Source organism: Pteronotus mesoamericanus, unplaced genomic scaffold (assembly GCF_021234165.1).
Source record: "Pteronotus mesoamericanus isolate MK-2021 breed Mesoamerican mustached bat unplaced genomic scaffold, CSHL_Meso_final scaffold_125, whole genome shotgun sequence".
Classification (NCBI taxonomy): domain Eukaryota; kingdom Metazoa; phylum Chordata; class Mammalia; order Chiroptera; family Mormoopidae; genus Pteronotus; species Pteronotus mesoamericanus.
Genome location: NW_026555304.1, coordinates 5,722,928 through 5,737,221, shown reverse-complemented (window position 1 = coordinate 5,737,221; position 14,294 = coordinate 5,722,928). Strand labels below are relative to the sequence as shown.

The 14,294-nt window shown below is 38.3% G+C and overlaps 1 protein-coding gene across 2 annotated transcripts in view; it reads left to right on the top strand.

Moving 5' to 3' along the window:
- The window catches only part of SYK (spleen associated tyrosine kinase), an 88,011-nt gene that overhangs the window by 66,052 nt on the left and 7,665 nt on the right, over window positions 1-14,294 (top strand). For both annotated transcript variants that reach the window (XM_054588042.1, XM_054588040.1), the window contains 4 exons: window positions 3,991-4,200; window positions 5,153-5,342; window positions 10,559-10,699; window positions 11,347-11,459. In XM_054588042.1, coding sequence (XP_054444017.1) covers window positions 3,991-4,200; window positions 5,153-5,342; window positions 10,559-10,699; window positions 11,347-11,459 — 654 coding nt within the window. The remainder of the gene's footprint in view (window positions 1-3,990; window positions 4,201-5,152; window positions 5,343-10,558; window positions 10,700-11,346; window positions 11,460-14,294) is intronic.

Genomic DNA, 14,294 nt, shown 5'->3' with positions numbered 1-14,294 from the left:
ATGTATGTACGTATTAAGTTGACTTAATCCCAAACACAAAATGTAACCCACCATAGCTAGATCTGTTTTTATTAACAATATAATCTTTGTTCATTTCTGATACAATTACCATGAAAATATCCATTATGTATATTAAGATATAATAATTATGTATGTTAGCTTGGACATAGTACATGTGTCTTATAGAAAATTAGAAAATAGAGACAATCAAAGCATAAGAATATAAAAACACACTATTTGTACCACCCAAAAACTACTATTGTTAACCACCTGTAGTGTATGTGTATGTGTGGGGGATCTTTATATGCACACACACATATGTGTTATTTAATTAAAATGCAATAATTCAGTAACAGTGTTATCTACTTATTTTCTTTGATTTTTAAAAATTGTGTCTCAGTTCTCTTACTCAGAAATGTCCAAATTTCGAATATTATTAGTATAATCATTTACTTGCTTTATCCTGTAATTTCAAATAACAGTACATATTATATAACAATTAGAATTGCTAAACTACTAAAATCTCTTTGTACTTCATTTGTTCTTTAGAAGACAATCCACAGAGAATGTGCAGTAAAAATACTGGTTTCTAAACGTTTGAATTAGTATGTTACTGATATGAATAAAGCTGGGTTTTTTGTTAGATGATATTTTAAATTTAAGAAATTTTTGTAAATTACCTTTTGAGTAAGTAATTTGCATAATTCAAGAATCAAAAATACAGATAAAAGTAAGCACAGAAAGTTTTGCTTTCAATCCTGTTCTTTCGTGTGTGTATATGTACATTTTTGAATAATACACTTATTTAAAATATATGTATATATACCACAGTCATTTTGTAAAATGGGCTTAAATTATCCTGTATTAAGGTATACATTTTCACAACTACTTTCTGATAGTTAAATTTCTGGCTTAATTATATATATAAATTAACAAACATGATTATAGATACTGGGGAGACACCCCAAAAAAACCAGAATTACATTCTGGAGCGCGGCACCTTGTAGTACAGGTTTCCGCTGCTATGTGAGTGTTCTAGGAACCCATCAGTTTCGGTGTACCAGCTGGCATTGTTGTGAGAGGCTGCGTTCAGCTTCAGTGAATTTTTTTGAAGACTCTTTCAATGAGTTTGACCATTTCATGATGGATAATTTATGAGCTCACCTACCCACACCACGCTGAGTGTTCATCAGTTTTTGACCAGAAATGGCATGACCCTCGTGCCCACCCTCCCTATTTATCCAGTCTCACCCCAAGAACAACTTTTTTTTGTTTCCCCAATGAAAAAAGTCCTCGAAGGGAAACATTTTGCCAATATAGAAGAGGTTAAACAAAAAATGGCAGAAGCACTAAAAGGCATCAAAATTGATGAGTTCAGAAACTGTTTTGAGCAGTGGAAGAAATATCTCAATAGGTGTATTACATCAAATGGAGAACACTTTTTTTTTTTTTACATTTTTTTAAGTTATAAATCATGCTTATTCTATTACAGTTGTCTCAATCTTTCCCCTTTTACCCCCATCCACCCATCCTACCCCCATCTCCCCACTCCCACAGTCAATTCCCACTCTGTGGTCCATGTCCATGGGTCATTCATACATGTTCTTTGTCTAGTCCCTTCCCCTTCTTTCCACCATTGTCTTCTTCCCCCATTCCCTCTGGTCACTTTCAGTCTGCTCCATGGTTCCATGCCTGTGGTTCATTTTGTTTGTTAGTTTATTTTGTTGAATATATATTCCACTTATAGGTGAGATCCGATGGTATCTGTCTTTCATCAACTGGTTTATTTCAGTTAGCCTAATATTCTCCAGTTCCTCAAATGGAAAATACTTTGAAGGTGACTGAAGTTTAAACATTTAAGAATAAGTGCACAAATTTTAATAAATAAATTCCAGGTGTTTTGGGTCTCCCCTTGAACATAAATTCAACTTAGAGGGCTTGGGGAGAGGAAAGGCCTCACAGGTTAATTTGGGGCAGAAAGAGGTCTTTACAATATTGAGTCTTCCAATCAATAAACATGACCTGTCCCTCCATTTCCATGAGTCATCTGTAATTTCTCTCAGGTTTCCCTCAGCAGAGTTATTTAGTTTTCTGTGTTGAGGTCTTGCACAACTATTTTTGTTGGATTCATTTGTAGGTATTTAGTACTTTTGATATTAATATATGTGGTATAATTTTTAAAATTTTATTTGCTTATCCCTTGTGTTGGTTTGATATGGAAATATAACTAGTTTTGCCTGTTGACCAGATACCTAGCAACTTTGCTGAATTCACCTCTTTTTTCTAACTTGTTATTTCTAGTAGTTTATCTGTGTGGTCTTTGACCCAGGGAGACTCATCTATGAATGACAGTTATATTTCATTCTGTTTAATCTTTATACTTCTTATATTTCTTTCTTGTCTTAAGGTATTAGCCAGGAACTGTGGTTCAGCGTAGGGTAGAGTAGCTATAGCCTCCCTCCTCATTCCTGATTTCGGGGAAGAATTTTCAGTGTTTCACTGTTAGGTTTATAACTGCTCCTATTGGATAAAGAAAGTTTACCTTTATTCTTATTTTTCTGAGAGATTTATTTTTAATCATGAGTGTGTAGTACATTTTATTGAATACTTTTTTTTCCTCTGTTGGGATAAACATACATTTATCTCCTTTATTGTATAATGTGGTAAATTATACACTGATTGATTTTCAAGTATAAAACCAACCTTGAATTCCTATAATAAAGTCATCTTATTCATGAATTATATATTCATAATATCTCTTTCATAATTCACTGAACTTTCTGTTATTTCTCATGGAATTTTTGCATTTATGTTCATGAGGGATATCAATAAGTTATTTTCTTGTAATTTCTTTAGTTTTGGCATGAGGGTAATGCTGACGTTATAAAAATGAGTTATAAAGTTCCTTTCCTCTTTTCTGTCCTGGAAGAGGCCATGGATATTATTTTTTTCTTAAACATTGGGAAGAATCAAAAGATTTTTGCTTGTTGATTTTGATGCCTACCTCACATTGTTATACAAAACCAGTCCAGATGGATGGTTGAATGAAATGTGAAGGCAAAACAATAAACTGTCTAGAGACAGCATAGGACAATATTTCCATGATCTCTGGAGGTGGATGGTGTTGGGGGTGGGGGTTGTGGGCTCCTGCAGCACCCATGGTGTTCTGTGCCTCCATCTGTGTGGGAGTAACAGCGTGTGTCCAGTGCATAAGCACACATCAAGTTCTACACTGAGGCTGTCTGTACTTGTCTGAATGTATGTCAGACTTCATCTGCTAGACTCATTTTTACCTGTTTTATTGGATAGTTCTTGTTTTATTCTCCCATTTGGAGTTCACCAAAAGAGCTATATGTCCTGTATTTGTAGGAATTGTATCACAGAGAGATTCAGTTTTCTAAGTCATGCATAGTTAAATTCCATTAATTTATGTTCACTACATCAAAATGTTTGTAAGAGTTCAAGCATGACCTATGTGATATTTGTATTAGAAAATAAAAAATAATTTTTTGCAAACTCATTGAGGCTTGCTTAAAATTAAGCTTAGTTTAAAAGTGCTTTGTAAACTATGAGTTTTAACAACATATGCTTTTTATTTCTGCATCTATATATTAAAGGGGTGTTGTATTTGCATACATTACACATAATCTGAGATGGTAAATCTCAACATGTTATAGGTGTCCTTTTTTGTCATAGTTTATAAGGTCTATTTGAAAATTATTTAAATTTCTGTCATATTTAGGCTTTCTGCTTAGTAGGGACATTCTTCAGCACCACCCCCTACCCCTTTATTTTTAACTAATGAAGTGTTACTCTCTTTGTTTATAAAATGACAGAACATTATTGGAAAACTAGTCACTTATAGCATGTTTTTTTAAGGTGCATTTCCATTCTGTTGCTGTTATTTGTATAGCCCCATTTCTAGAAGATAATTATCTGAAAGTGAGCCACTTTGAAAAAGTTTCTTATGCACTGTTATTTCTTTTGCAGAGTTGTGAAAACAGTGGCTGTGAAAATCCTGAAAAATGAGGCCAATGACCCAGCTCTGAAGGATGAGCTGTTAGCAGAAGCCAACGTCATGCAGCAGCTGGACAACCCTTACATTGTGCGCATGATCGGGATTTGTGAAGCTGAGTCCTGGATGCTGGTTATGGAGATGGCAGAACTTGGTCCACTCAATAAATATTTACAGCAGAACAGGTATCTTTAGGGACCCCAGAAGTTCATGCTGCAAAGGGAAGGGCCCACATGCCAGCACACATAGTAGTCTAGTAGCCTGGTTTCTTAGGGAAGCCTCTCTCCTCCCATGCTATCCAGGAACCTTGCAAGAGAAGGGGAAATAGCTTTAGTCATTGAATCAAGTATGTGGGGTTTTTTGTTTGTTTTTGTTTTGTTTTGCTTTTTTTGTTTTGTTTGTTTACTTTTTTGCAAAAAACCCTAATCCCAAAATTTGGTTTTCATTCTCCTTTGCTCACTCTGTATTTGCCCAGTGATAGAAACAGCATTGGAATATCTTGGCAGGCAATACCACTTCACTAGAAAAAACATGCTTTTTTAAAAAAATATTTAATAAACATTTTATAGGACATAACAGTGGTAACTTAGTCTGGCTGACCTCTACGTTCCCATGAGTAATTCTGAAAACATCCATTGCTATACTCTCCTCTAAAGCCGTTGTTAAAATAGAACTCGAGCCAAATACTAATAGGAATAGCCACTGGTTATTTAATACCATTTGCTACATTAGGTTGTGCTTTACTTAGATTGTCTTTAATCTCCATAAGAGGAAGGTGTTACCCCAACTTCACAGGTAAAAAACTGAGACTCAGGGTTGGTTTTGTTTTCTGTCCAGTTTTGGAGCAAGGATTCCAACCCAAGCCTGGCTTTCCTTGAGCCAGGTCTCACCACCCCATTATTCTGTTTTTCATGCAACTCAAAGCAAGCCTTGAAAACTGGACCAGTTCAACACTGGGAAAATGGTGTTTACTTTTGAAAAGTTATAAGTTAACAAGGTTATCTGTCACCACTGGTGAATCTTGCTTAAGAAGAATAGGAAATGAGTGGACGTGCCTTCTTTGTGTGTGAGGAGCACAGTTGGTTGTTCTGAAATGGACTACTATCCCTCATCACTAATGACACACTTGACTTTCAGGCATGTCAAAGATAAGAACATCATAGAGCTGGTTCATCAGGTTTCTATGGGAATGAAGTATTTGGAGGAGTGCAATTTTGTGCATAGAGATCTGGCTGCAAGAAACGTATTGCTGGTTACTCAACATTATGCCAAGATCAGTGATTTTGGACTTTCCAAAGCACTTCGTGCTGATGAAAACTACTACAAGGTAAGAACAACTTAGCCAGTACTCAAAGAAGCAGGGGGGAAAAATTTGAAATGAGAGTGTATCTCTTTTATATTTCATTATAGTGGGGTTTCAAGAAGCAATTTCCCTATTTAAAAATAACTATGTAAAAAAATGTTCTTCTTAAGTTTTTATTTATTGTTAAAAATGAAAATACTCTAGTATATCACAACTTCAGATTTATTCAGAATAGTATCCTCCAAATTATCTTCCTTGGAACAATAGGGAATCAACAGTTAAATATCATAAAGAGAAATCAAGGAAACAACCTCATTTATAGTTGCATCAAAAGGAATAAAGTATGTAAGAATAGATTTAACCAAGGAGGTGAAAGACCTGTACTCAGTGAAATATTACCTCATACCTGTCAGAATGGTCGTTGTCAAAAGACAAGAAATAGTAAGTGTTGGAGAGGATGTGCAAAAAAGGGAACATTTGTGCACTGTTGATGGGAATCTGTATTGGCACAGCCACCATGAAAAGTAGTGTGGTAGTTCCTCAAAAAATTAGAACTAGAATTACCATACAATCTAGAAATCCCACTTCTACATATTTTTCTGAAGGAAATAAAATCACTGTCTCTAGAGAGGACTATACATCTCATGTTCATTGCAGCATTATTTACAATGGCCAAGATTTGGAAACAACCTGAATGTCTATCAGTGGATAAATGGATAAAAAAGTACACACACGCAGAAGGAAATGCGGCCATTTGCAACAACGTAGATGAAACTTGAGAGCATTATACTGAGTGAAATAAGTCGGACACAAAAAGACAAGTATGCTGTCATCTCACTTATATGTGGAATCCAAAAAAAAACCAAAAAAACAAAAAACTGAACACAGTGAAACAGAGAGTAGTTTGTAGGGGAGGGAAATGGGTGAAGGTGGTCAAAGGGTACAAACTTCCAGCTATAAGACGAGTACGTTTTGGGATCTAATGCATGATGATTATAATTAACAATACTGTGTTATATACTTGGAAATTGCTAAGAGAGTAGATACTAAATTTTTTACCATAACAACAAAAATGGTAATCATGTCGGGTGAAGGATGTGTTAGCTAATGTTATTACTGTAAACAGTTCACAATATATATATGTGCATCAAATCATCACACTGTACAAAAAACTGAAAGCCATGTTAGAACCTGCAAAAGAGACTGAACACTCAGAAAAGATGGGGACATGGAAGATTTTTCTTAAGCAAACAAAACAAAACGAGATGGAAAAGAGTAAAAAGTTGAATGGGACGAAAGAGAAATGATAGCAAAGGAAGCAGATGAGTGTGGTCCTCAGAGATCTGTGTGCACGGCAGCTGAACTCTGCAGCACCAGACTGTAAACCACGTATCCTTTGATAGAGCAACTCCTCACAAATACCTGACATACCAGGCAATACAGGCACACCTGTTTTATTGTACTTTGCAGATAATGTGTTTTCTACAGATTGAAGGTTTGTGGCAACCATGTGATACACAAGTTTATGAGCACTATTTTTCCAACAGCATTTGCTCACTAAGTGTCTCTGGTCTTGTAGTATTTCAAACTTTTTCATTATTATTATTTTTGGTATGTTGATCTGTGATCAGTAATATTTGATGTTACTATTATAATTGCTTTGGCATGAGATGAACTGTACCTGTATAAGATAGAAAACTTACTAAGTGTGTGTGTTCTGATTGTTCTAGTGACCAGCCTTCTCCTCTCACTCCTTCTCCACAGCTCTCCATACACCCTAACACACAACACTGAAATTAGGCCAGTTATTAACCCTGCAATGGCCTCTATAGCTGTCATTGATAATGATTCCCCTGAGGGATCTGGGCAAAGTATTGGGTTGGCCAAAAAGTTCATTTAGTTTTTCACATATAATGGCTCTAGTAGACCTGAGTTGTCTTTAACTTCATTCAAAACAATTTTGTTAGATTATATTGTGACAGCTGTCATATCAGCAGGCATTAAAAAGAAAACATCAAAATTGGTGAATTTTTGTACAGTCATTTTAATATTGAAGGTAGAATAAATATGCAACATTTTCAGCATATTATGCTTTTTTATTTTAAGAAAGGTAAAAATGCAACTGAAATGGAAAAAATTTGTGCAGTGTATGAAGGTGATGTGACTGATTCAACATGACAAAAATGGCTTGCAAAGTTTCTTGGTACTATTTACAGTTTGGCCAAATAATTCTTTGCTGTGAGGCTGTCTTATGTGTCTTTTATTTTATGGGGGAAAAAACTAAACAGACTTTGTGGCCAACACAGGAAATTGAAAGCCTTCTGAAAAGAGTTCACCATTCTAGATGCCTCTGAGAACATTTATGATTCATAAGGAGAAGTCAAAATATCAACATTCATAGGAATTTGGAAGAAGTTGATTGGATGACTTTAAATTTTAAGGCTTCAGTGCAGGAAGTAACTGCAGATGTAGTGGAAATAGCAAGAGAACTAGAATTACAGGTGGAGCCTGAAGATATGACTGAATTGTTTCCATCTTATGATAAAACTTTAAGGGATGAGGAATTGCGTCTGGTGGATGAGCAAAGAAAGTGGTTTTGTGAGATGGAATCTACTGGTGAAGATGCTGTGAAGGCTGTTTAAGAAACAACAAAAAATTTAGAATATTGCATAAACTTAGTTGATAAAGCAGTGGCAGGGTTTGGGAGAATCAACTCCAATATTGAGAAAAGTTCTAGTGTGGATAAAATATCACACAGCAGTCCATGCTACAGAGCAATCATTCATGAAAGGCGAAGTCAATCGATGCATTGAACTTCACCATTATCTCATTTTAAGTAATTGGTACAGCCCCTCTCCAACCTTCAGCAATTCCGTTCAGTCAGCAGCCACCAGCATTGAGGCAAGACTCTCCACCAGCAACAATTATGACTCTCTAAAGCATTTTTTAGCAATGAAGTATTTTTTTAATTAAGGCATGTAAATGGTTTTTAGACTTAATGCTATTGTGCACTTAATAGACTACCATATAATATAAATGTAACTTTTATATGCACTGGAAAAGAAAAATAATTGCGTGACTTGCTTTATTATGGTGATCTGTAACTGAACTCATCGTATCTTCAAGGTCCGCCTTTACACACTGCCAGTAATGTTCATTCTAGCATGATGTATAATAACAAAACTCAGGAAACTACATAATGGCCTCTCAGTAGGAGACTTGTTAAGTTAGTTGTAGGAGATTTATATGAAGCATACAATTAACTTCTAAACTTAACTTTATTTACATGTACTGACATAGAAATGTACCTAAGATACATGCTTAAGTCGAAAAATTAAAAAGTAAATAACAGCCCTGGCTGGTGTGGCTCAGTGGATTAAGTGCTGGCCTGCGAACCAAAGGGTCTCTGGTTTGACTCCCAGCCAGGGCACATGCCTGGGTTGCAGGCCAGGCTCCCTATAGAGGGCACATGAGAGGCAACGGCACATTGATGTTTCTCTCCCTCTCGTTCTCCCTTCCCATCTCTGTAAAAGTAAATACATAAAATCTTTAAAAAGAAAAAAGTAAAGAACATAAAGGTATGCCTCTGATTTTATTATTCCCCAAAAAGTATATATTGCCTATTTATACTTGTATATGTATTTTTCTGGAAGTGTCCAGGAAAAGCTATCAAACATGGTTATCTCTGTAGATGAGAATTTGGAGTTGGTGGTGGACAGAGACTGATCTTTCGCCACATTTAAGATTTGTCAAAGATTTATCTTTTTATCAGTCCAAAGTTCAGAATAAACTTGAAATAACACACATAACTGTATTGTTCACAACTTTTGAAATCAAAATCTATAAATAATGCATCATGTGAATGAGATAGAGCTACGATCAGTTTGTCATACAGAGAACTACTATGGCACTTGTGGTCTCAGCTTTATGTTCTAAGTTGCCCTCTCCTAACCCACCTTATGGCAGCTCACCTTCCTCCCTCTGCTTCAAGAGACTTCACCCAGATCAGAGTGACACCTGCAGGAGGCTGCAAGACATACCCACGACACACTGAACCCCAAGCCCCAAAGGAAAGGGTTTTGCCAGGCATGATTTTGATCTCTTTTCTAACACTTTTTAAATTCGAAAGTTTAAACCAGTTTAAAATGATCCTAGTAAACAGTCTATGCCCAAGTAATTTGTGTTAGCTTAAAACTATAGACAAATACACTTAAAAACAGCCCAGTGCTTCTTGGAGCATAATCATTCAGGCTTGACTCTTGCATTGCTACGACAAGCTCTGTGAAGTGTGAGTGGTGAAAGGAAAAGGTGAGAGAAAATGACTGAAAGATAGAAGAAATTCAATCTGGATCTTTAAAAAGATGCCTATAAAATTTAAGATTTTAGGATTTACTCGTATGTTTAAGATTCAGACCGATACGTACACCCATGCACATGTGCACTCACACACACTGGCATTTTATGTCATGATTTTATTATTTTTTTGAATTGTGGTAAAGTACACTTAAGATAAATTTTACCATCTTAACTATGTTCAAGATTACAGTTCAGTCCTGATTGGTGTGTCTCAGTGGGTTGGGCATCATCCCATAAACCCAAAAGTTCTCCAGTTTGATTCCCAGTCAGGGCACATGCCTGGGTTGCTGGCCAGGTCCCTAGTTGGGGGTGTGTGAGAAGCAATAGATCTATGTTTCTCTTCCTCTCTTTCTTCCTCCTTTCCCCTCTCTCTAAAAATAAATAAATAAAATCTTTTTAAAAAAAGATTACAGTTCAGTAGTATTAAGAATATTCACTTTGTTTACAACCAATCTCCAGAAATATTTTCATCTTACCAAACTGAAACTGTAACCATTAAGCGCTAACTCTCCATTCCTCCCTCTTTACCCAGCCCCTGGGGACCCTTATTCTACTTTCTGCCTCTATGAATTGAACTACTCTAGGGCCCACAGATGAGTATCACACAGTATTTGTCTTTTGTGACTAGACTGGCTTATTGCACTCAGCATAATGAAAGATAACCTCGTGATTCCTCCATGTTGTTCAATGTGTCAGAACCCCCTTCCTTTGTAGGGCTGAATGACATTCAATTGTATGAGTTGACTTCATTTTGTTTGTCCATTCATCTGTCAGTGGACACCTGTGTTGCTTCCACCTCTTGGCTGTTGTGACTAGTGCTGCTATGAACATGGATGTGCACAATTTTGTTCTTAATGAAAGTTCTCTGTTTGCATTGCTCTCAGGCCCAGACCCATGGGAAGTGGCCCGTGAAGTGGTATGCTCCAGAGTGCATCAACTACTACAAGTTTTCCAGCAAGAGTGACGTCTGGAGCTTCGGGGTGTTAATGTGGGAAGCGTTTTCCTATGGGCAGAAGCCGTATCGGGTTAGCCACTAGTGTGTCATGTCCTAATTAATTATGTGGCATTGCAGGTCCCTGAAAATTATAATCTGGGCATTCTTCCTGAGCCTTTGGCTGTCTTTTGACAGTGGGCAGTTAATATGACCTCAGTTTATTAGCAACTGCAAAAGAAATATTTAATGCTAACTGAACAGTGTGTCTTTTTTTCCACTGTTATATGACACATGTAAATATATATAAAACATAACCAAATCAACATTAATTAAAGGTGAAGTAGAAATAATGGCTATTTCCAGTATCAAATTAGCAGCTCGTTATGTTTTTTGGAGTTTTTTTTTTTTTAATCAAAATACATATACCAAAAAGTGCACAAATGCTGGGATACAGCTTGCTGAATCTTCACAGATGGTACATACCCATGAAACCAGCCCCCAGAGGGAGAAACAGAACAGAATCCCAAGTCCTCTTCCCCCTGCATGCACAACTGCCCGCAAGGGTAACCTCATCTAACTTCTAGATCATGGGTTAGGTGCTGCTGTGTTTGTACATTTTATAATTGAAATCATACTTCGTGTACTCTTTTGTTTCTTTGGGGAGAGTGGGATATATTTGTTGTTTTGTTTTGCTGAATGCTGAGTTTAAAAAGCTGAGGTATATTTTGCATGTTTTAGGGGATGAAAGGAAGTGAAGTTTCTGCTATGCTGGAGAAAGGAGAGAGGATGGGGTGCCCTCCAGGGTGTCCCAGGGAGATGTATGATCTGATGAACCTGTGCTGGACATATGAGTGAGTACCCACCCCTTCCTGCAATTTATCCAGACACTGTGGAGGTATTTGGAATGTCTGGGCACTAAAAGAGGCATAAATTCTGTCTTTTCATGAAGCAGGGATGTGTTCCCGTCTAAACAAACAGTGGAGAAAATGTCTTGCTTTCTGGACCACGCACTTCTATTCTTTAGCCTAAAAAATAATAATAATAAGTTTATACAATTACTCTAATTCAGGATGTCAGAATTTAAATGTAGATAATATTGGCCAGGGTGGTCGGGTGGTCAAAATAGAAAGATGTTCCTAAGAGTCTGGTCCAGTGCTATGTACCATTTCTGGCAACAGGATGGCAGAGACACTTAGAAGGAAATGTCTACTTTCCTAATTCCAACCACCTTTCAGAGTGAAGCAGTGCAACTGATGTTGGCTGGCTCACCGATGAATTAGCTAAGATAGCACTTCCTGAGAAGTGACTCAGACCTGGGAAGCTGCCGGGTCACACTGCCAGGCACACCCCCTGGGAACAGTGACCCTCGGAGTGTGCCTTAACTAAGCACTGTAATGCATCCTGCCTGGAGCATACATGAGCTTATGGCAGTTCAGCAGGCAAGGGGAACTCATCACACCTGGGAATCAGGGACCTTGCCTGGGTTGGGCATCCTGTGAGTGCATTGTGGGGAGCCCTGAGCTGTAGTCTCTGTACATCTGGCGTTGGTGTGTGCAGCTTGGCAACACATTGCAGGTCTGTAATTGGGAGCAGCACATATACTTGCAATAGATTTCATACTTCAGGGATCAGTTTTGCTCTGAGATAACAATAGCTGGAGATGCAGGAGCATCTTCTAAGAATGAGGGATAGTGCAAGTGCTCTCAGGTGCCACCTGGGATTCCACTACAATCCAGGGAGCACCATTCACCCAGCACACTTGGGAGCATAAATAAAAGATCTCATTATTGTCTAGAGGCAGCCTGGGGAGCCCCCAAAAGAGGAGGCAGATGTATCCAGTTGCTGGTGCTGACCCTGTTCAAAGAAAAGGCCCTTTCTGTAGCAAAGTGGCCCATCTGGGCCCTCGGGAGCTTCTTGAACCCAGAATATCAGAGTATCAGCAGGAGAGAAATAGAAGAGGGAGTGTCCAATCTTTGAGGTCTTGACTAAATCCTACACTCTCCTCACCAGTGCCCAAACTAGAATTATTAGAATCAGTGACAGGTGAGTCCTAGCCACTTTCAAAATGGGAAACAAAGGTCTGAGCTAGAAATTGCAGCTGGGGTGGGGTCATATAGGAAACAGAAGACAAAAAAATCCCTGAGTGATGTTACAGACCTTGATATAAACTTTGAACTTGTCACCTTACACCTGTGCTTATTCAAGCCCCAGCTGTCCTACTTTAAGATGCTTCTGAAAGGTAGGGGGCCGGGGGACAGAGCACCTCTGAGACTTTCCAAGAACTACTGAATGAGGGCAGACCAGCAAGTTCCTTTTCGTAGCACCTGTTCCTATAAAGTGGCTGAGAACAGCACAGGCCTTCCTGACTTTAGTAGGTACTGTGTAGAATGCGCCTCGCCAGGTTTTGGGGACCTGCTGGCCAGTGAGGCATCACTGGGAGCCAAGCAGACCCCTCGGTTGGGAGATGTGCGAAGCCCTGGAGAGGACACACCCTTGGGTAGTTCTTCCGTCTGCCTGCTACTTCATTTGGAAGGTTTCACTTCCTCTGAGAAAAATGAACTTTAAATCATTCTGAAAAAATGAAAAAAAAAACTAGAATTAAAATGAAGTCTCAGGGAGACAGTTGAAGTTACTGTTTTGCTCTTAAAGCGAATACTGACATGTTTATTCCTGTCCACTGTTCTTTGTGGTAGATGTTGACAAGTGAGGAGTGGAAGGGTGGACAGGGGAGGGGACTCAGGGTGCAGGAGAAGTGTTGAGGGTGTGCCCGGCAGCGTGAACCATGTCAGGAGCTGTGAATGATGGTAGGAGGAATGATGTAGCCAAGACACACCCCAGCTTGGCTGGTTGGACATGGTGAGCCTTGAATACTGATAGCACTAGAGCGTTCTTCCTGCAACAGGATTCCAGACATCTGTTCACCTGCCTTCATCCTCAGAGACACACACAGCTCTTGGTGCTGTTATTTCTAGGATGGACAACAAGGCTTGGTATTCACTGAAGATGGAGCTAGGTAGAACACTCCTCTTTCAGAAAACATTGTTTCCCAGTTTCTTTTCTCCTGGAAGGATGTCAGAATTTAAAGTCAGTCTGAGTAAGGTTTAAGTCACACCTGGAGGTTTAAGTCACAGTCTGAGTAAGGTTTACAGGCAGTGCTGTCTTTCCCATCACCTCCAACCCCAGGAATGCTTTCCAGTGAGTTCTGTGCAGATATCTAGGAATTAGCAATAGCATTTAACTATCAGTGGAGTAGAAATAGTGACTGTAGTCTGTGCCTAAAACTAGGACTGACAACTCCTTATTAAACTTTCTTTTTCCAATAAGCTATATTTCTGAAGGTTAAAGGTTTTCTAATAATGGCCTGGAATGTCAGGGGCCATCCAGGGAGACACACTAGGGGCTGTCTAAATATAAGTAGTTAAATGATATACAGTTGAATGGAAAAAAAGAACAAAATATTTTTGAGGGCATGGCCAGCAAGGAGAACTCAAAAGTACCAGGAGCTGACAACCTGGAGACTTAACCTCAGCAAACCGGACAGAGACCCTAGCTACTGCCCCTGTAGGAGTCTGCTATTGAGGAAGGAGCAGCAGGCAATAAATGATAAGCTATAAAGGAAGTGCATTCTATTGTGTGTTCTTGGAAAGAGACAAGCCCAGCAGCAACTCTGAAAGTCAGAGGACACA